This window comes from Danio aesculapii, chromosome 3 (genome assembly GCF_903798145.1).
Source record: "Danio aesculapii chromosome 3, fDanAes4.1, whole genome shotgun sequence".
NCBI classification, from domain to species: Eukaryota; Metazoa; Chordata; class Actinopteri; order Cypriniformes; family Danionidae; genus Danio; species Danio aesculapii.
The window spans coordinates 23,397,144-23,421,160 of NC_079437.1; the positions used below are offsets into that span (position 1 = coordinate 23,397,144).

Here is a 24,017-nt window from a genome sequence, read left to right on the forward strand (position 1 = left end):
GTTTTGCTAAAGTTGATGGATCGCTGAGCTTGCTATAATGTAAAACTCTCCTTCTGGGCTCAGCTAAAGATATGTCTTTCATGATTTCTAAATCACAGTCTTCATCATGTGCGTCCAAAGCTTTGCACTGAGAGGGTTGTATTGCTAGAGGGAGTATTTGGGCCCTTTTCAATATGAGTTCCTGTTAAGTAGAAGATTCTGTCCTTTTTGCCCTCTTTATTCTAATCTTGTGACCTGCAATTATTCACTCATTCCCTGATTTTTGAGATTTCTATTTTATCCAATATTCCTAGTTATCTTTTTTAGTTATCCTAAGTAAACTTTATTTCAAAATGTTAAATAAAATACAGTGATGCATTGCAACTGTTTCTTTATTAAAGAGTGCGTGTTTGTGTACATGGAAATGTATTATCCTCCCTATCTGTTGAATTTGAATCTAATCCATGTCCTGAAACACCTCCTCTCCTGCTTTCACTTTTAATTCTAACGGAGGGAGTGATTCATTTGTTATGAACAATTCATATGAATCATCAATATCCCTGTGTCTCAATGTACATATCCACCTTTCTGATCTAAATGGTATATAACATTTGTAATATTCAATAATTTAGGGTGGAAAGTCTGCACATTGAGGCGCAGACACTGTTATGTTATCAGGCACCCTTATAAGTTACTTCAAAAACTAGCCGTTACTTCACTTAGCCCAGAATAATACAAGTTTCTGGCACCGCAGTGTCTTGTTGTCATATTTCATTTAGCCTACATTGTTTGCTGATTTTATTCAACAAAACTAGCATAAGTCTAGAAATTAGTACGAGTTGGTGCCACTTTGCCTTATGTTTAGTGCAGTAAGTGACTGTATTATCATCAATAACGTTACTTTGCTCGTTACTACATCCGTCCAGCATCCGTCCAGCATCCGTCCAGCAATTATGTATTACTACAAGTCCAGCATCTTCAGATTGGCTTTAGTCTTGAGTGCAGTTGAATGACTTCAGTCTTGGGAGCACTGTACAACTGTGGCGGCGGAATTGACGCATGCTCAGGGTCTGTATATGCGATATCTAGTGTACTGTATATATCTATGGAAAACCCCTATGGTATGCCAACAGTGACTTGGTTTAAAAATATTAGCAAACCCAGTGGTGTTGCAACTGTTACTAAAGCCAGCTGCTGTGTGTTATGAGGGTAAACCTTGCTCCCCTAATCTCAAGAGGTGCTCTAGCAACAGACGCTAGAGGCCGCAGTCTTTAGCCTCCTCATTAGAGTACAAGCCTCACACACTGGAATTACTGGCACAGAACGGGTGGGTGGGTGTCATACCAAAGGGGCAAAACCACACCGAACACCTTACAAACCGCTGGCAAAACAGCTCTGTTTAGCAACTCATCTTTGTATCTCCCACTGCTTTCACAACTGGCTTGTTGTTTCTAAATCTGGGGTCATTTCTGCATCTCTTTTTACCACTGGTGTGGATTAACCTGGAGCAAAAGATAATGTAAAATGCCTAATTGTGTATATCAAGGAACTTTACTGCCATACCTTGACTGAAGCAGGTGTAATGATATTATGCAGATACTATTGAGAATACAGTATTCTATAGAGGGTGCCTAGACATACAGTATCACCCTAGAAAATAGCAAAAAGGAGATTATAACCTGTAGATTGGCTGGTCATCTGTTTAACTCTATAGAGGAATTGTAAAAAACGACAAGAAGCCGAGCTTGTATGCAAATAATAAACAAGGGATGAAGTATAATTTTATTCACTGTTGTTCAGATAATAAGGACTTTGGTTTATAATTTTATTTACAATTTTAGCACAGATACATCAAAGCTCATCTGCTTTTTAACAGTTTTGCTCTGTTTGTTGATAACGCAGTTTATAAGTGGAGCTTATTTAACAAAATAACTTACAATACCAGGCCAAAAACCAGTACACCCAAGTTTATGTTATAGAAAAATATTAAATACAAATTAAAAAAAAAGAGGAAAAATCACGAGAAGAAAAAAAAAACATTTAGTTGAAATTTTGTAGGTTGTAATTTTTTGAATTGAATTGTATTATCTTTCAGTTTCTAAATATGTTTGGTAACTAAAATATTATTTTAATAAATATATCAGTTCATTAAATCTGTTTTGTTTAAATGCACCAAAATACATTGCCTATATTCACTGAGAAATGGATATAAATGTTTTTTTTCAAAATGGGGTGTACTCAATTATGCTGAGTACTATATATACATACAGTAATTAATATATAATTATATATACTGTAGTTAAATTGTGTTGAATTCTTTTTATTGAACGTGTGCACTATGCTTTTTGTGTATATAGCATCACTTTTTGGACATTCTTGAAAACATTTCAGACTTTGTTTAAACATCATTTGATACTAGAGGGGGGGGGGATGCCGATTTTGAAGTGTCTAGGGGGGGGGGGGGGGGTTAGTTTAAAATAACTAAAGAGCGCAACAGACAGCAGCGTGTTTGGCGTAGCTCGTAATACGCGTGGCAATATCTTTTGATGCAATCGATCTTGAAGCCGGTTCGAATCCAACATCTGATGAACACGTTCGTCTTTTTTCTCCCACTACATATCAGATTTTATCTACTCTTTATCACAAGGAAGACAATTAATAAGTGTGTGTATTATGGAGGACTCCATAATAAGATTCATAGAACTGGTTTGGTGAGGTGTGATATCCAAATCAAGTGCATTATAAGTTTGTAGACATTATACATTAAAAATACCCTTAAATATATATATTTTAGTACTGTTTCAGTGAACTTGAACAAGTATATTAAAAACCATTATTTTCACTTGTTAGTATTAGTATTTTTTTTTGTCAAATATGCTTTAAATGCTTTAAAAATAAGTTAAATCTTTGTAGACTAGAAATATATGTACTGTATATCATTTATTTAAAAAATGCTGGCAAAACCTTATACATTAATTTTATTTTAAAAATGTTATATTAATCTTATTTTTGAATTCAACTAAAGGTTTGCGGCTAGGTAGGGGGCCTACAAGACATTGTGTCGAGGAACCTTTGAATTCTTAACCCGTGCCTGAGTGCCGGGAAGTTTTAAACAGATTTTTAATTTGTCCACTGATAATTATGGTCACTCAAAAGTGTAAAAAAAAAAAAAAAAACACTTAGGCTATATATTTTAATTAATTACGTATTTAATCTAAACCTCATTTGTGAATTGAATTGGCTAAATAATTATAGGAGTGGGAGCTATGCTTGTTTTAATAATGTTATTCAATTATAGTGTTTTTAATTGATTGTGATTTTATTAAAGTCTATATGTCTCCCACTGTCATTGTGTTGTGTTTTCACCTCTAAATACACAAACTGCTCTGAAAACCTTGACTCTCCCAAAGCACATACATTAAAAATTCATAAGCATCGTAAAGTATATCTATTCCAGCTTACTTTGAAAAACAGCAGCCGATCACTTTTAAAAGACAGTGGGAGAGAAACGCCTCTCAGTCTTCGGCACAGTTGCACTTGTTTTTGAAGGTCCTCAAACTTGACCTTGTTTAAAACTTATAAAATGTCTCCTTTCAACCTCCAGCGACATTTTTCACTGCTATTTGTTGTTGAATGTTTGTGTTTCCTTCTCCTCTCCCGCGTGTTCATTTTTGATGAAAGCCGAGTCTCTTATGATTTGCTTTTGTTTCTTTTTCTCTCTTGATCTCTGAGACAGTATGAATAAAAAGTGTGTGCGATTGCATTTCTGTCAGTGAATACTGTATTCCCATTATGAAGCTGCCAGAGGCGTGCGGTTATGAACCAGTCTCTCTGTGTGTCATGTTGTTCCTGTGTGGCATGTGAGAGATGCAGTATGTTCCATTAGTTTGTTATACTTTCACTTCCATTTTATTAAGTGTGCCTGATTACATCGTGATCACATGATCAATTTATTTTTTGCAGTAATGTTGAGAGATGTACTTTGAAACTAGCTTTATGATTAAACATTAAAGATGAAGTGGGGTTTGAATAGAGATTTTGTACCACCTTTTGACAATTCACAGCTACCAACAGACTAGTCATGCATTTAATTAAATTTATCGTTAGCATTTTAAAAAAAGATAATGTTCTACTTGATAAAATTACAAGTACAATGAATAAGTTTGAATAAGAATCGTTTTAAGCCATGCAGGAAAAACTCTGTGTAGTGTTCGAAAATTATTTTGTACAAGGGTGTAGATTCGCTCTTGACATTGGTGGGGACATAAAAACATGATTAAAGATAAAAACTTAACAATACAAATAACAATCACGTCCCAATGCTGCAAAAGTCAATTTGCATGAATTTACTGCAGTCTGGCTTTAAGGAGGTATGAATAAAGAGAAACTATTTTACACCAATTATTGTTTTTCATAATCATCATGGAGGCCAAAATCATGGAGGCCAAAATCAAAACTGAATTTTAATTAATTGCACAGCCTTGGCTAACAGTATTACAGTGAACTCGTAGCGAACTTGACTTGGTGCACGTGTTGGTTAAGAGTTGACGGAGCATTACTTTATTTTGAAGTTATTGGGACATTTCAGTAATTGGTGGATATTGGTGGGGACATGTCCCCTCTGTTCATACCAATTCTATGCCCTTGATTTTGTAAATATTAGCACTGTAATTCTACAGTAAAAAAATATGCAACACAATCTCACAGTAATTCAAAACTTTTTAATTTAGAGCTAATTCATCTGAATTTGTAAGATCCCATATGTACAATTTAGTACGATTTGCTTATCCCCCAATAACAGTTCGGTTTAAGGGGGTTGTTGCTACATCAGGTACGGTTGCGTCTAGAAGTTACAAGAATTATTTATGTTATTTATTAAGTTTCCCATTTATTGTATTTTATTATTCCATGTGCCAAGAGCCAGATTCTGTGCCCGACGATTGGGTTGTCGTGGTCCTATAACCTTCGATTTTTCGGTCAAAAGGTGGTTTGCCATAGAGGAAAGTCCTTACCCTAGGTGGAGTTCAAGTATCTTGGGGTTTTGTTCACGAGTGAGGGAAGGATGGAACGTGAGATTGACAGGTGGATCAGTGCAGTGGCAGTAGTAGCATGGTCAATGTACTTGTCCATTGTGGTAAAGAAGGAGCTGAGCCGAAAGGCAAAGCTCTCGATTTACCAGTTAATCTACGTTCCTACACTCACCTATGGTCATGAGCTTTGGGTCATGACCAAAAGGACAAGATCTCAGATACAAGCGGCCGAAATCCTATCTAGACTTTACTGTTTAGGGGTGAGGTTTGGTGCCATGCCTCCTTTTAAAAATCACACAATTACACTACGACTGAACTCCTACTCATTCATATGAACACAGGTTAGTGAAGCCACTAACCTGACAAAATGTAAAATAGTTACATTTCCTTGTAAGATCAGGCTGAAAAATGAATTTTGAACTTCATTTGCATTGTATTACTTGTTCTGTGTTGTGTGTTATTTTTAATAATCACTATAGAAGCCTAATTACTTTGCTAGTCAAAGAAAATAATTATGATTTTACATTGTGATAATACAATAAAATATGTTAGCGCCATGCTAATCTGTGCGATCTAATGCTAATTCCTGTTAGAAACATGTTACATATAATATATTATCATAATTTATAGTCATACAAATAGAGCCTTGATGAGACTTCAAAATAAACAAAAATACATTATTATATATCTCAAATTGTGTTCATTTAATGGACATGTAGTCTGGACAGATCTAGACTGGCTAGTCTTATTAAAGGTCAAAACCAAATTATGTTTCACAATTACCACAGCAAACATAATAATTCATAAAACACCTCTTATTTAATTAATAAAGTATTGCAATCTAAAAAACAACTATTGAAATGATGGCATGTAGCTTTCAATTATTTTTCAATTAAATAAACATCGCTCCGAGTAATAATTAAAGCAAACAATCAGCACTAGTAAACAAAGAAATAAATGAAGCGCAGTCGGTGGGTTTTCTCATTTTCTTGTCAGTGTTGTTGACTGAATAATGCTAATGACATTATAGACTGGAAGAGGCTGTATGAAACTACCAGACCAAATCCGGTGTATTAAAACAAAGTTTGTCTTTCCTATTTATGTCCTTTTTTAGGGCACATGCACATTCTTGCGCACTTCAGTTCTACAAATATTATAGAAAGGCTGGAATTGTTACATGTTTGTATTTGATCCTTGGTCTTTGTTGATTAGGTTTGTGGGCCTGTCATCTGTGATCTGATTTGGTTTGGTCTGGTCATACTTTTACATGGGTACTTTTACATGGAGTTTTTACAGAGATCTAATTATTGGTAACACTTTATTTTGGTCAAATTGGTCCATTTGAGTATTAGTAGACTGTCTGCTTAATATCTGTTGACACTGCTCCTTCAACAGACATCTAACTGACTATAAGAAACTTTGCAAGTACATGTCAACTGACACTAACCATAACCCCAACCTAACAGTCTACTTATAATCTAATGAGAATTAGTTGGCATTAGGATGCAATGTAACCTAAATTCAACAACCAGACCATCAAAATAAAGTGTGACCCAATTATTTACTTTATTCTTAACAACACAACATTATAATGTTGTTTACATGAGCTGCTTTAGGAATATTCCTTTCATGTTCCAGTTTTACATGTTATAGTACACACAGATCTATTATTGGCACGTTTTATGTCCCCATGCGACACTGATGGTCCCCCGGAATTTTACTTATTATGGTAGCATTTACAGTTTTGGGTTTTTCACATTTAAGGCATGTTCACTCCAAGCACGACAACTTTTAATATAAAATTAATGATAAATATATTTGTGTCCACACTGAATAATTATAACAATCTGTTTATTATAGTTTATGCTGCTTTTCTTTTTTGTTGCATGACCTCCTTGTAACCAGCAGATGTCCCCAGATGTCCAGATGACCATTGAATCCAGCTTGTGTAAATTAATCTATCTAATCGAACAGTGAATTTAGCATTAGCAATCAGTGTATTGTAACACAAAGATGCTGAAGCTAGGCTGATTTATACTTCTGCGGCAAGAGCACGCGTATGGTGCGGTGCAGCCTTCGCGCGCTTGCATAGTCCTCGCCATGGCTGACGCTGAGGATGACACACACTTCTCAAAAAAATGAAACTACACATCGCAACGGCGCACAGCGCAAGCTCTGTGATTGGTCGGCTTGGTATCGGTGACGAGTGTGGGCGGTGCTAAGAGCCGCAAGCCCGATGGAGCGAGTGTTTACTATTATTGAGTCCCGTGATGGAGCTCTGGATGGAAACTTTTGTTTTGTGTTTACCTTTATGATTAAATAAAGCATGTCCGCCGGTTTCTGTCTCTGAATGAAAACCCAAAAAGTTAAGGTAACTCAAACCATTTAAGTTCAAAAACTAATCCTAATGAGTACTGTGAACTTAATCCATTTGAGTAAATGAAGCAATTTGATCACAGCAAAACTCAATAAATGAAGATAACTTAAACCAACTGAGTACTGTAAAACCCAATAAGTTTAGGCAACTCAAACCGTTTGAGGAAACCGATTGCTACAAACCATTTGAGTTAAAACTAATCTATATGTGTACTGTAAACTTACTCCATTTAAGTTACAGTAATGAGGTATTTAATTAACTCATTTCCTTCAACACTGAGTTCAAAACTCTTTTCAAATGAGTAGAATTAACTTTCTGTCAATTTTGAGTTAACTACACTCATTTCATTTGATAAAGTTGACTGTTCTGTTTTACAGTGTACAAGCCTTAAATTGCCCGCCTGACTTGCATAAATTCCATTTAATGTCTATCCTTATTTTGTAAGGCATAACTATTTGTTCATAGCTGGTTGTCAGTGTGTTAGCATTAGGTAGGAATATTCATTCTGAAAGTGATCCCAACAATATCATTACTCCACATCTTTATCGTTATAGTTGTGGTCTGAAGTCTGCTGTTGTTTATACCTAATAATTATTTTTAGAGCATTTAGCGGTTTATATCATGCTTGATGTGATCAAGCCTTTAGTTTTACAAAAGCCTCAAGTGCAGTTTATTAGGCATGCTTTTGACCTTATTCCTTTTTGTGATTGTTTCAGAACTTCTGATTCAATAGTCTGTATGGGAAAAATGACTATAAACTACAGAAAATGGTCAAACTACTTGCTCTACAAACAAGTGTAGAATAATAAAATATCAGTTTGCAGTATCGAGCAGCATATCAAGCTGTTTTTCATGTCTAAAACTCAATGGAGGTGAATGAGACTGGCAGTCTCAAGCCCAAAACATTTCCAGCGGCTGCGCCTGCTCATATGTGAAGACTAAGGTCAATACATGCAAAAAGTCAACGATGGATACAAGTTCTGAATTCTGCTACCAAAATGAGATGAGGCGTTTGTACTGTTTGAGACGCATCTCACTCCTCTGTTCCTCTCCAGCGCTGGTTTGCTTTCCTTTGTTTCTCATTCTCTCAGCGCCTTTGAAGTCTCTCTGTTCATCCCTTCCTCCTGTTGTTGAAGACGTGCTCTTGTTCGCTGCTTTCTCTTTCCCTCAGTGTCTTCAATAAGGCTTTAGGGTGTGTTTCAATCTCCTCCCCTGTTCATTAGTCAGCACACTGCCTAGGGAGTTAGCATTCCCCATTTCTAAAGCTGTCTCATCACATTCTCAAGAATTGAGATGATCACTTTCAAGAAATTACCATAACACTCTGTCAAAATTAGAGTTATTATGAGAGTATTAGATCAGGCAGTGCGGTGGTGCAGTGGGTAGCGCTGTCGCCTCACAGAAGAAGGTCACTGGTTTGAGCCTCGGCTGGGCCAGTTTCGCTTTTCTGTGTGGAGTTTGCATGTTCTCCCTCCTGTGTGGGTTTCCTCCGGGTGCTCCGGTTTTCCCCCACAGTCCAAAGACATGCGGTACAGGTGAATTGGGTAGGCTAAATTGTCCGTAGTGTATGAGTGTGAATGAGAGTGTATGGGTGTTTCCCAGAGATGGGTTGCAGCTGGAAGGGCATCCGCTGCGTAAAACATATGCTGGATAAGTTGGCGGTTCATTCTGCTGTGCCGACCCAGATTAATAAAGGGACTAAAATTGAAATTTGATGTTAAAATTATTCTGTGAAGACAATGCTGATATTTCAGAATCTTACAGGTCAGTCTTCATTGTCACAAACTTTCATAACTCATTCAAGTGTGATTTGGTGTGGAATTTGGTGGCAATCAGTTTTTCACATTATATTATTTCCATTCAATTTGGCTTAAACTACATAAATAAAAAAATAAAAAAGGTCAATATTGTTAGCCCTCTAAGATTTTTTTTCACTTGACCAAAAAGCAAACCATGGTTGTTTAATGATTTGCCTAAAAGTGCATCAAGACTGTGTTAAATTTTCTTTTGGCACTAAAAGGACATTTTTCTGTAGCATGACAACAGCTCATCTGTTTTGAATGTACGTTTCTCCATAACAAGCTCATTTTTCCAACAAGTAGAAGAACAAATTGCTACTTTGCTGTTTTTTCTGTCACCTTGCAGCTGAGTATGCGATGCAACAATCATTTATATTTTTTAGATAGAAGCTTACATTGCATTCATTGTACATTTTATCATCACGTACCTCATGTACATGAGAATTGCTAGGATTGCCAATACCAGTCTAGCCCAAATTCTACATCATTTTTGTGTTAGAAAAATACTCTTCTCTGATTGTAAATAACATTACAGTTCATATTTAAATGAGTACAATTGGACATTGATATATTATAGTTTATATAAATTGTCACTTTAACATCGTTCACAGGATAAATACATTTATTTTGAAGACATTTGGTTTCAAACAACAATAAATCCCATTGACTTTAATTATGTGGACAAAAATTTATTTTAAAATATCTTCTTTTTTGTAAAATTTCAGTAAATGTTCTTCAAATTTTAGCGTTTTTTTTTTCTTATTGTGAAGAAATTTGTAATATAAAGATTTTACTAAGAAGCTTTTGCCCAATTAAAATGCTCTATAAATGTTCTTTATGGAGCTTCCAATGGCAAAAATAACCTTTATTTTAAAATATGTCTCTTACCTGAAACTTGCCTATAGCACTTGTTCACTGTTGCTCTTATAGTTGTGTAAATTGCTTCCTTGTCCTCATTTGTAAGCTAAATAACTAAATGTAAATGTAAATGTATAACCTTGTTTTTTTATATATATTTAATTTAAATCAGCTTTTTATAAGTACAAAACAGAACAAAAAGCATGTATACAATCTATAATACTTTTACAATCTATTTATATATATATAATATATACAATCTATAATACTTTTATACAAATGATAAGGAGAAAAACAGAAAGAAATTTAAATAAGTAAATTAATAAAAAAAATACTAAATAATAATAATAATTAAAACAAAAACACACAAAAACAAACAATAAAAACAAGCACCAGTCCATCCAAACATGCACCACTTAGAGTATATAATATACAGAGGTTTTACATGATCAAACACAAAACATAGAATATGGTGTGGAAAAGAAAGAGTAAAAATGTCCCTACTTTCAACTCTTAAAAAGATACGGAAGGAAGATTTTTAAAAAACTTTTTAGAAGCATCTGCCTTAGCAAAATGAATTCTTTCAAGAATAAGACCAGCAACCATTTCAGTCAGCCATTTATGAAAGTAGGTGGTAAAGTGGACTTCCAATCCATCAAGATCACCCTTTTACCAAAGATAAGAGACATTTGCTGATTATGTGACCATGCTAACAGGGTCAGAGCATCCAAACAGGGCTAAATCAATATCTGGACTAATGTTTTCTCCTGAAACATTTAAATAAAACTGAAAAAATTTCTTCTAAAACTCAGGGATTATAGGGGAATATGAAGGGAAAATGTTATTGAGTTTAGTTTTGGTATAATGTAGCCTATGTACCACTTGAAACTGTATAAGTTGTAATCTTGCCTTGATAGAACAGGTATGAATTCGCTTCGGCTCCTCTTCCAGGTATCATTTGAAATGTTAATTCCAATATCCTCTTCCCATGCCAATCTATGGTGATCAGAAAACACAGCAAATTGGCAGACAAACAAAGAAGTATTACCTTGTTTAATAATCGACATTTTTTCTTGTAGCATAGCTTGCTACTTATAAAACAACCATTGACTTTTGAATGTCTTTAAATTTTGATGTCTTGTGGTTTGGAAGCTACAACTTCAAACAAGCTTCCCAACACACACTCTTACGATAGTATACATGACAGTACCTCATCTGTAGAAGTATTGCCCCTGCCATTTTGAGGCAGTTTGAAGGTTTGGTTTGAGACTAGAGGTCAAATATACTAGAGTTGAGGGCATTAAGAGCACCTTTCAGATATAACCGCTGCTGTCATTGCTGATTCCTCAGCTCTCTTTCATCCCCGTCTTCTGTAGTCTCCACATTTTCTGCCTCTGTTGGGTTGACAGTTACACTTGATGATGCCGCAGGATTAGAGATGATTCTCTAGGGTCCCGGGGTTTCTCTGAGCTGCAAGGAGAGGGATAAAATTAGCCCTCAGGAAGGGGAATTGGAGACTTTGAGATGGGAGAAAAGGGAAAGCCTTACACGAAGAACGATGCCTTCTGGGAAACACTCTGAGTGAGACATAAAAGAGAGAAAGAAGAAAAAGTCTTCTAGAGGATTGTAGCACCATCCCTAGCAGTCATATCACGTGATTCATATTTATATAAATAGACATTTGGCATTAAACATAAGTAATGCAGTGGGTCACACAGTATTTTACTACAATCTTTTTTTCCCCCTGGGTAAGTTTGCTTTTAGATAATGACGTTAAATAATTTATGTTTATATAACTATGGCTTTTTAATAAAATTTTTAGGATGGCTTTTTCCGTGACATTAACTTTTTACATTTACTTTATAGTTAAAACAAAGAATTTGTATCTTTTTTTAATTGATTCATTCACTTTCCTTCAGTTTAGTCCCTTTATTAATCAGGGGTTGCCAAAGCTGAATGAACCACCAACTTTCACATATGTTTTACACAGCGGTTGCTCTTCCAGCTGTAACCCAGTACTGGGAAACATTCATACACACTCATTCACACATACACTACGGCCAATTTAGTTTATTTAATTCGCTGATACCACATGTCTTTGGTCAAATGCCTTGTTGATGCCAGAGGTGAGACGAGAATTGCCAGACTGGTTCAAGCTGATAGAAAGGCAACAGTAACTAAAATAACCACTTATTTACAACCAAGGTATGCAGAAGAGCATCTCTAAACACAAAACACATCAAACCTTGAGGCAGATGGGCTACAGCAGCGGAATACCACACCGGGTGCCACTCCTGTCAGTTAAGAACAGGAAACTGAGGCTACAATCTGCACAGGCTAACCAAGATTAGACAATAGAAGATTGGAAAAACGTTGCCTGATCTGATGAGTCTTGAATTCTGCTGTGACATTCAGATGGTAGAGTCAGAATTGCCATTAACAACATAAAAGCATGGATCCATCCTGCCTTGTATCAACAGTTCAGGCTGGTGGTGGTGTAATGGTATAGGGGATATTTTCTTGGCACACTTTGGGCCCATTAGTACCAATTGAGCATTGTGTAAACGCCACAGCCTACCTGAGTATTGTTGCTGACCATGTCCATTCCTTTATGACCACACCGTACCCATCTTCCGATGGCTACTTCCAGCAGGATAACACTCCATCTTATAAAGTGTAAATCATCTCAGACTGGTTTCTTGAACATGACAATGAATTCACTAAACTCAAATGGCCTCCACAGTCACCAGGTCTCGATTCAATAGGGCACCTTTGCGATGTGGTGAAACGGGAGATTCACATCTTTATATATATATATATATATATAACATCTACAGTAGCTAGACATATCATCATTAAATTTAGAGTTTGAATTTAAATTTACTAAGTTTGCTTGTAAATAAAAAACAAATAAAGCAACACCATATGACAAAAAAGGCCTCAGCTATTGTATTTTATCTTGAATAAATGAGTTATTTTAACAAAGAGGAATGAATGAGGGTGGAAACATAGAGAATGAGATGGTTAAAGTAAGATGTGTATCAGAAGAGTGATGGGAGGGTGAAGAGAGATATCAAAGACCGTCGATCTCATCTCTGAAATCAGGGGGAAAAAAATAAAAGGGGTTTGTATAGATAAATGATATGAACAGTGTGCTTTGATTAAAGCTGATTTTGTTAAGACACACTTTAATTAAGCCTGGAGCAGGACATGGTTTTATTTTCTAAAACAGATGCAGTTAATCCCTCTAAGAACAACAACAACAAAAGGAACTAACTAGGACATTTTGTCTCTCACTCGCCTTTGTGTTGGCAATGTCTCGTACCTTTAACCTCATGAAGGACCTGCATTAATAACACTGACACCTCAGCTAAGGTCCATGTTCACAGCTAGAACAATATGTCTGTGAGCACCTGTTTAAAAACTTTTCCCACTTATGTTTGAATTATTCATCAGGGGTCACAAAATGGAGCATTTCACGCTGAAAGTCTGTGTCAGGTTTATGAGAGTTAAGGAAAATTTTTTTTATTTTGTTCAGAAAGGAACAGATTTAACATTTTGCTCAGTTTGCACAATGTATTCTCCTCGGTTTTATGCACATGGAGTAAATTCAGTCAGCAAAGTATGAGAAATATTCAGGCTTTGTGATCTGTGACGTTTCTGATACTCTGTATCGTATTACTGGAATGATATTTACCTGCAGCTTTATTTAGCCTACCTGTCTTCATATCCATGTGTATTTCCTTTCTCTCTGTAATGCATTTTAAAATCCATTTTAACTGAATGTTTGTGGCAGCAAACAGGATATGAAAATGCAAGGGTAATAAATTATTATTTTGAAAAGCATGTGGATTGATAGATAGATAGATAGATAGATAGATAGATAGATAGATAGATAGATAGATAGATAGATAGATAGATAGATAGATAGATAGATAGATAGATAGATAGATAGATAGATAGATAGATAGATAAAAACAGTTTATAGATAGATAGATAGATAGATAGATAGATAGATAGATAGATAGATAGATAGATAGATAGATAGATAGATAGATAGATAGATAGATAGATAGATAGATAGATAGATAGATAGATAGATAGATAGATAGATAGATAAAAACAGTTTATAGATAGATAGATAGATAGATAGATAGATAGATAGATAGATAGATAGATAGATAGATAGATAGATAGATAGATAGATAGATAGATAGATAGATAGATAGATAGATAGATAGATAGATAGATAGATAGATAGATAGATAGATAGATAGATCTTGAATGTGTCTGCAGTTTATAAAACATTGTATTTGCATTACTTCTACATAATCAGTGAGCAGAAAGGTTTCGCTGTACCAGACGTCATTGAGAACAGTCAGCAGTCGCGCTGTATTCCAGTCAGCAGTGCTGAAGCTTGTTTTTGCACATCTGACCTCCACCTGATCCAGATCAATGCATTGAGGAGCCAGCCAAAGGCAAAAATACAAGCTGTACTTTCGCTGCGCACCTGCACCTGCACCTGCCTACCGCCAGATAGAAAAAAAGCCTGTGGATTTTTTTTCACCGTGGGCAGGTGAAGGTCTATCAGTCTGTCAATGTAAACCAGTAGAAAGGAGCAGAGAGAACTGCTAAAAACTTTCTGACTAATGAGTATGCTACTGTAGTTGTGTTGAAATCATTTAAAGGCTCATATATTTGCTGACGATATATATATCTGATGTTTTTAGTCATTTTATTTTCCATATTCATACAAATGAAAGTTTATTGGTGAGGTACATTTTGATTGTTGTCATCCTAAATTGTGGATTTTGATTATGGTAATATTGCAGGTTAACCTATTATGTGAATTATAAACAGCAGGGAAAATAAGTATTGAACATGTCATGCTTTTTCTTGGGTATAATATTTGAAAAATGAGTTATGTGTAATAACAATTGAATGAAACCAAGAGAAAGTACTGAACTACTAAAACATGTTTAATACTTGATATAGAAGACTTTTTTTGGTGATGGCAGCTTAAAGACACCTCTCATATGAAGAATGAAGTCACATGCATTGCTCAGGTGTGAGTTTTTCACAGACTTCAACAGAGTGTAAAAATCTTGATTGTTCTGTGAGTCTCATCTTTCAAATATGATCTTGATTTTGTATTTTCTGTTGGATTCATGTCAGGTGATTGGCTGGGCCATTCCACAGCTTTATTTTAATTGTCTGAAAGCATTTGAGAGTTTCTATGGCTGTGTTTTGGATCATTGTCTTGCTGAAAATGTGGTTTCATCTTCATCAACCTGATATTGTAGATGTTGGACTGAAGCAGCTAATATTCATTTACAAAACTGAAGGGCTGAGAGTTGCTGAAGAACTATTGAGAGATTTCAGCTGCTGTCTGGGCTTTCACTGCCTTCATACACCTCCCTTTCTTCCTGTGTTCACTACTTTTTCCCTGTGTCATTTAATATTATTACACATAACTTAATTTGTAAGCTAATTACTTTTGTTGTCTTTGCATATATGGATTTCTTTGGTTGTTACCAACATCCGGGGAGAATTTCAAGTCATCAACACCTTTAGAAATATGTTTTCTGAGAAAAACGGAGACGTGTTCAATACTTATTTTCCCAGCTGTAGATTACATGGAAATTGTCAAGTATTTAATTGAAAATAATTTAATGAGTTGGCAAATGAATGATGTCAATATAATCAATTTAATTTCCCTTCATTTCTATCATGCTTTTTAAAATGCAGATTGTGTCAACAAAGCTTAACATGGATGAAGTAAAGAGAATAAAAAGCCACAAGCCAGATTGTGGAACATTTCAGCATATCAGGCAGGCAGGGGAGTTTAAAAGCTTTTTTAAAAGTAGTTTTAAAAGGTGGTTGGATGGATTAAAATGCTTTACACACTTTGTAAAAGGCGTTGAGCCAAACATTTATGTCTTTAGTATCTTTTCCTAACAAATGCAAAATAAGATGAAGTAAGAAGGCTGAAAATAAGAGTGTGGATCACAATGTTATATCAAGCTTTTGAAAAGATTGACGCACCAAAACAAGGAAAAGTATTGTGAAAGAGTGCAGTGAAAATGACATTGTGGAAAACTTTAAAGAGACAGTTCACCTGATATATACATTTTTTATCATGTACTCACTCTCATGTTATTCCAATCTTGTTCATATTACTACAAATCTTTGATATAGTGACAGTGTTATCAAGTTTTTAAAGCCAGAAAAATGACAAAAATAATTAAAAGGTATTATTCAAGGAACAGACTGAAAATTAAAATATTAATTACTGTCTCTTTAAGAACTGAGCCGTACAGTCTATTAGCTTACTATCAAAGTCTAAATCTGTGCGTGGTCTTCTGAGGAAGTGTTTGGTGAATGTGTGCTGATTAAAAACATATTTCCAGCAATCTTTGATCTTGATCTCTGCCTCTCGGCTCGGAATCTTTGGACTGAAGCCAGACTTTAATGATGCGAAGCCAATCTCGATGACCATTGGAAATCAGCATACATCTGAAAGCTGTTATATCTCAGGCAGTGGGATGCTAATTTCACCTTTTTAATTGGCTTAGTTGAGCCTGTGAAAGTATAGAGAACGAGAGTGGTAGTGAATGCCGGGTCCGTGTTTGTGTGTGTGTGTGTGTGTGTGGAATCACTAAAGGATTGTGGGCATCTGAGCTTCAATATTGCAGGATGAGATGGCAGATGTAGAAGCCTGCAAGATGTTTTTCTCTCGGATTAAAAAGAGTCTCACACACACATACACATGTCAGGTGTTCAGCTTCTCTCTCTCCTTGACACTAGTTCATAATTTATGACTTTTTGAAGGCATTTGATCAATTCCTGCTCGTCCTGATCTGTACTATGCTGCATTGTGGTTGTTCTAGTATACAGTATATCACTGTTGATTTTTTTCTTAGTTTTTTCTGCCTGTGCTTCTTTTTTACAGTTGCAGAAATGGCGATGAGCAGCATCCTCAACCATGATGATATTAAGAAAGCCCTGGATGCATGTAAAGGTGATTGTAAAACACCAAAGTCTTACAAATATACACAAACACTGCAAAATATGAATTGAAAAACAAATAACCTATATAAAAATGTGTCAATCTTTTATAATTAATGTTAAACTTTGTGTAAATTAATCACATAATTAATGTTAAACTTTGAACTAAATATAAATATACACACTACCTGACAAAAGTCTTGTCGTCGATCCCAGTTGTAACTTGATGTCTAGTTGATCGCTTGGTAAAGTGGCAGAAGGATGATTTTTCCGATGAATCATCTGTTGAACTGAATCTTAAGCATCACAAATACTGCCGAAGACCTACTGGAACCAGCATGGACCCAAGATTCTCAAGAAATCTGTCAAGTTTAGTGAAGGAAAAATCATGGTTTGGGGTTACATTCAGTATGGCTGTGTGCAAGAAATCTTCAGAGTGAATGGCAACATCAACAGTCTGAGGTATTAAGACATTTGTGCTGCCCATTACATAACAAACCACACGTGCTTATTCTCACACTTCAGCCTCCACATCAAAGTGCCTGAAAGCATGGAAGGACAAGGTGCTCCAGGATTGGCCAGCCCATTCACCAGACATGAACATTATTAAGCATGTAAGGGGTAAGATGAAGGAGGAGGCATTGAAGATGAATGCAAAGAATCTTGATGAACTCTGGGAGTCCTGCATGAACGCTTTCTTTGCCATTCCAGATGACTTTATGAATAAGTGATTTGAGTCATTGAAGAGATGAATGGATGCAGTCGTCCAAGCTCATGGGAGTCATACACAATATTAATTCTTTCTCCACTGCACCATGACTTTATATTCTATACTGTACATTATTTCTGTTAAGTGATGAGACTTTTGTCTAAGCAAAGTCAGACCTTACTGTCCTAATTAAATAATTAAAAATCAAGGCATGATCATATTTTATTTTGGTAAAATAAGCCTAATCTAGAGGCCTTTGCCTTTCATATTAGCCACTTCTGATACCAAATGATCAACTAGAAGTCAAGTTATTATTTGTTGTTCCTAAAACTTGGATAGGCAACAAAGGCTTTTGTCAGGTAGTGTGTATATATTTGTTTTTTAATATCAGTTTCTTAGTGAATATAGATAATACATTTTGATGCATTTAAACAAAACAGTTTTATTAAACAGTTATATTAATTAAAATAAGACTTTGGTCACTGAACATCTTTAGGAATAGAAAGAACATACATTTCTAGAATTCACACTTAGCTGATGATTGGTAATAAGCTTGTTTGGCATGCTGTCTGGGGAGAGAGTCCTGAGCTTATAAGATCCTCAAGCCCTGGGCTCCCTCCAAGTAGCAAGGCGAGAGGGGAGTTTGAGCACAGGTAGATCTCAATAAACTCACCCGACTTATTTCTGACTAATGACAGATATAGAGATAAGGAGAGATATATGGCTTGCTAAGAGCCTGACTATGATGCCAATTTGGTATTTTCAATTTACTTAAGTTGCTTGTTTTTTGGACTGTGGGAGGAAACCGGAGAACCCAGGGGAAAACCCACGCGAGCACGGGGAGAACGAGCAAACTCTGCATAGAAATGTCAGCTGGTTTGGTTGGAACTTTAACCAGAGACATTCTTGCTGTGAGGCAACACTAAGCCACTGTGTCGCCCATCTAGAAAGGAGGGGGAGTAGGGGTGAGTGGGGGGATTCTTCAAGACGAAGAGACTGAGATAAGAAACTCTGGTTATTTATTGTGAGTTAGGAATCATCTGATTGGTGAATCAATCGAAGGCTAATGGGGGACCAGACGTGGACAATCATAAGCATGTGATATTCTCGAAATTAGTTTCTAAATAAACTTCACTTAAATTCAAATGAGGTATTTAAAAAAATTATAATTACAAACTACAATTTTTTTATGTACTTTTTAATGTTTTCTTAATTTTTTTTTAATATATATTTAATATTTTCCCTGACATATTAATTTGTGTGTTTTAATTTTAGGACCATGATCTTTATTTCTTTGTTATTTTATTAAATTAGTACTAATTTTGTCTTTGGTAATGACTAATCTATACACAAATATTTTGATTGTAAAGCATCCAGTGTGAAATATGAATTTAAAAGAGTGATCTGTGAGAGGTGTATTCATTTATGCTGGCCACTATATATGTGTATATACTTAACCAACTAAAGAAAACCATAAGAGTGAATGAATGATGACGTGATTTTTAATTTCAGGCAAATAATTCCTAGTTTCCACACAAAATATCAATATTCTCTCAATGTTTGTGATCTTCTCCTAGCTCCCGACTCGTTCAACCACAAGAGTTTTTTTGAAATGGTCGGACTAAAGGCGAAGGCATCTGATGATGTGAAGAAAGCTTTCCACCTCCTGGATGCCGACAATAGTGGGTTTATTGAGGAAGAAGAACTCAAGTAAGATTTCCATCATTTCTACACTACAAAAAAAATTGTTTACTTGTAACATTTGACATTTGTTTAGTAATTGAAGCTTTAACAATAAAAGAAAACACACAGGACGTTTGAAAAGTGTTAGACTCGCTCGGTTTCCTCTGCACAGGTTTGTTCTGAAGGCCTTTGCCACAAACGGGAGAGACCTGACCGATAAGGAGACCAAAGCATTCCTGCAGGCTGCGGACAAAGATGGAGATGGAAAGATTGGAGCGGAAGGTAAAATGAAAGGATTGAAGCGTAACAATAAGGAGTCACACACCTATTTTGGAGGGGGCGCCAGTGGGAGTCCTGACTCCCTTGATAGGCAATAACATAATGAAAGCTGTGGTACACAATCTACAGCATGAAGAGTACAGGCCTTTCAGTAATTGTTTTTGCTGTTAAAGAAAACATAAACAAGAAAACCTGCTATGTTATTTGTAATGTTTTAAAGGGGTGGTCCTGAGTATTTTTTAAGGCTTTAAATGTTTAAGGGGTGCAAAATAAAGTGTGCTCATGCTTCATTTGTAAAAAAAGCCATGTTTTTTTTACCTTATCTTCATTTATTACTGCTACTCAGCTAACATGAAAATGACTATCATATTTCCTGGTTCCTCCAAAGGACTGCCCATAATGTACTCTGATTGGCCAGCTAATCTAATGTGTTGTGATTTGCAGATCAGCTCCACATCACCAGAAAACTCAAGTTCATTATTTTAAATGTAAAACCCATGGAAAGCAGACACATAGACAGACATTGCACATACTGGTGAAGATTGTTGGTGTTTTCAGGGGTCTGATGGATAAATATGAATTTGTTTGTAGCTAAATTGATAGCGGTGCCAAATGTTTCCCGTTCTTTACATCCTTGTTTACGTCCTTGCTACACCATACAGTTAACACTAGAATCGCTAGAATTTATGTAAGACATCAATTTTAACAAATATAAAAACTTACAGGTTGTGGCTCACAATCCACAGCTTCTTATCATTGGAACTGCCAAATCTAGCACTTAATAGGGAGAGAGCTGTCCTTTGTCAAATGCAAATACTTTCTTTACTATTTGTGTTACAATGCCTCTGTGACCACCCCCCATTGCTGTGCACCTCCTGGGGTATAAACTGATGGGTTTATGATATCGTTAACTTAGATGCATTTTTTGTAGTCCTCCTAACTTTGCTCACTGTAAGCTTTGCTAAGCTAACTCTATAAAAGCCAAAAAACAAATGTTGTTTATGTTCACGCTGCTACATTATACAAAAACTGATGTTTAAAATATGATATCGTAGTGGACCACCCCTTTAAGATACAAAAAACATATTGCAATGAGACTACATTAGTTGACTTTATTATCCAAAATAAATCTTAACATATAAAATATCATGTGTAAGGTTTTTGAGGGAGCAATGTTTCTGATTATTATGTCTTAAGTCAGGCTTTGCAGGGTTTATTTAACCAAAAGTGCTTGTTCATATAGGGAATACTTGAGCTTATTAGGTTTGGATTTGATGATAAAAAAGAAACAAAAAAACTTGTGCTGTTCTGATGACTACGTTTACATGGACATCAGTAATCAAATTATTTGCCTTAATCTGAATAAGACAATAATATGATTAAGGTGTTTACATGAGTTGCTTTTTGAACAGCATCATGATCCTATTTTATATGTTATAGCACATAACTCGATTAATGTCATTGCGTCATCGCACTATCCACATTTCCTATAGAGTTTCATGTAATTTCGGGTGTTTCATTCCTAATGTGTCGACTTTAACTGCGGTTTGGCACTTTCACTTTCATTCAGGAACATTTCATCCATGCCCCTCGTAAAAAACAAGATATTGGATGCGAGTATGAGTGAGTATGTGTGTAAGAGTGTCATTTTAATTAAATTTGATACTGCACGCCGTATGGGAAAATACCTCGTCATAGAGGTGTCTGTGGTCCTTCACTGACTCGGTAGGTGCAGAGAATAGTGTCAAACAGCCGTGTGTGTATGGACTATCCTGTCACAAAATGCGGCGAAAATCCTACACAACAGTAATAGTTTAATTGTGGCGTTTACATGTCTGTGCTGAACTTCAATAATGCGACTAAAATCGGCATACTCCACATGTCCTAATTCAATTTCTTATTAGTCCAATTATGACCTTAATCAGATTAAATTAATCAAAAATTGCTGTTTACATGGTAGCCTCTTAATCAGAGTATTGGCTTAATCAAATCAAAATCAGATTATTGGTGTCCATGTAAGCGTACTCAGTGTTGTACTGGTGTACATCACAAAAAAATGGATTCATATTCAAACAAACAGTTTGGATGACATATGAACACAGTTTGACACAAAGACAGCTAAATGAATCAAATGTTTAGGTCCTAAAAATGGCAGTGTGATCACTAAGTGAACCAGGACTGTATTCATTTTTGGTCTTGATATTTGTGTTGCGGTGAACTCAGTGAACACTTTGAATTTTGATGATGAGTGAATGATTCTTATTTAAAATGTGGTCTGAATCACTGGCTAAATCTAGTCAAACATGAATTCACATAATCAGCATGATAGCAAAAAGCTTACATTTTGAGGTTAGTCAGGTAAATTGGCCATAGTGAACAACAGAAAGCTGCTTGGTTTAGAACGGACTTCTTTGTGAGTTGTTCTTTGTACAGTTGAAGTCAGAATTATTAGCCCCCCTTTGAATTTTTTTTTCTTCTTTAAATATTTCCCAAATTATGTAACAGAGCAAGGAACTTTTCACAGTATGTCTGATAATAGTTTTTCTTCTAAAGAAAGTCTTATTTGTTTTATTTCAGATGGAATAAAAGCAGTTTTAAATTTTTTATAAACCATTTTAAGGTCAAAATTATTAGCCCATTTAAGCTATATTTTTTCGATAGTCTACAGAACAAACCACTCAATTAGAAACACTAATTCTCTCTCAATCCTTTTCTGTTTCAGAGTTTGCTGCTCTGGTTCGTGAATAAAGGACTCTTGGCCTGTTCATACTGTACCTCATGACCCTTTGACCTCAAGCTCAGCCTAACACGCCCCTAAAGTGCACACAAACACTCACTTACACACACACTCACATGCTTGAATGCCCCCTCTTGAAAAACATCACCCCATCACACACTCACACACACACAGACTAATTAGGCTATTTATTTTCCTTTTTATACAGAAGTGAGTGTTTCTGCTAGTGTATAGATAAAGAGACCTTTAACAGGACAAAACCTCATGCTGGCAATATGTAGATATAATAGAAAAGAAAACGACACACTCTCCATTGGCCACTATTGTTTGTCTGTGTTTATCTTAATCTGACCTGTTCATCTTTCTCTCCTCTGCTCCCTCCTCTCCCCCTTCTGAAACACACCAAACCAAGAAAGAGGTCAAGTTGTGAAAGAAAATTCAATAAAGAGACAAAGCCTCAAGAGTTCCAGTGTGTCGTGAATCTCTTTGTGTTCTTCATTCTTGTGTAAATAGCCAAATGTACACTCTCGATGCATCCGAAATCGTGAGCTGAGTAGAATGTATAAAATGTAAAGTAGGCGATAAGTAGGATGTAGTAGGATGTCCTACTACTAAGTACATATCCAATGGATACTTCACTATCCCATGAAGCCATGCAAGAGAATTTGTGAATGGGAGGGAACCAATGCAACTGATGCATGAAGATCATGTTCTAATAACAAATGGCAGACGTAATACTACCAAAATTTCATTCATACTAATACTACTGTATATATGTAACAGAGGCCAGCTAGTGAAGTGCTATGCAGGTAAACCCTTTTCTTTGACCTCTAAAGGTGCTCTAGCGACAGACGCTACAGGCCATGGCCTTTATTCTCGTTAGAGCAACCAACGCCCATACAAAGAATCGCCAGTTCGATCACAACTCAGAACGGGATGGGTGCAGTAGGACAGGTGGGTTACACTTGGGGGCTCGTCCGGGATGGGAGTGAGGTTTTATGGGGCTGAGTGTAACGGAAGCCAGCTAGCGAAGTGCTATGCAGGTAAACCTTACTCCTAAAGGTGCTCTTGTGACAGACGCTAGAGGCCATGGCCTTTATCCTCCTTGTTAGAGCAACCGACTCCCATACAAAGAATGGGTGGGGTGCAGTAGGATTGTGGATTACTTAGAGAACATACATTCTAATGGTTAATGTATTTCTATCACTCCTTCTATCTATGTACAGTATGTGGTGTTCTGTTTTCTATAATATCTGTACATCTATAGTCTGTTTTTACACTAAAAAAAGGTTCGCAAACAATTTATATAAGCTGAATTTAAACCAACAAATTAAGTTCAACATTTCTAAATTTAAATTGTTTGTATAAATTCAACCCATATAAATTGTTTGCAACTACTCTTAGCCAACACTCACTACTGGAGATTTACACCTACCTAAATTTAAAGAGTAACGGTTCTTGACCCCAGTGAGCAACAAACAAAGATTACATATTATTGGAAAGAAGACACTTTGAGCTTTACTATGGCCCATATAGAAAGTTTCATGCTAAAATATAT

The 24,017-nt window shown here is 35.8% G+C and overlaps 1 protein-coding gene across 1 annotated transcript in view; it reads left to right on the plus strand.

The window, feature by feature from the left end:
* pvalb6 (parvalbumin 6) overlaps positions 1 to 22,922 on the plus strand; it is a 71,534-nt gene extending 48,612 nt beyond the window's left edge. The window contains exons 2-5 of the mRNA XM_056453432.1: positions 16,996 to 17,064; positions 19,338 to 19,470; positions 19,616 to 19,725; positions 22,445 to 22,922. Coding sequence (XP_056309407.1) covers positions 17,004 to 17,064; positions 19,338 to 19,470; positions 19,616 to 19,725; positions 22,445 to 22,470 — 330 coding nt within the window. The 5' untranslated portion in view covers positions 16,996 to 17,003 and the 3' untranslated portion in view covers positions 22,471 to 22,922. The remainder of the gene's footprint in view (positions 1 to 16,995; positions 17,065 to 19,337; positions 19,471 to 19,615; positions 19,726 to 22,444) is intronic.
* Positions 22,923 to 24,017: the final 1,095 nt, after the last annotated feature.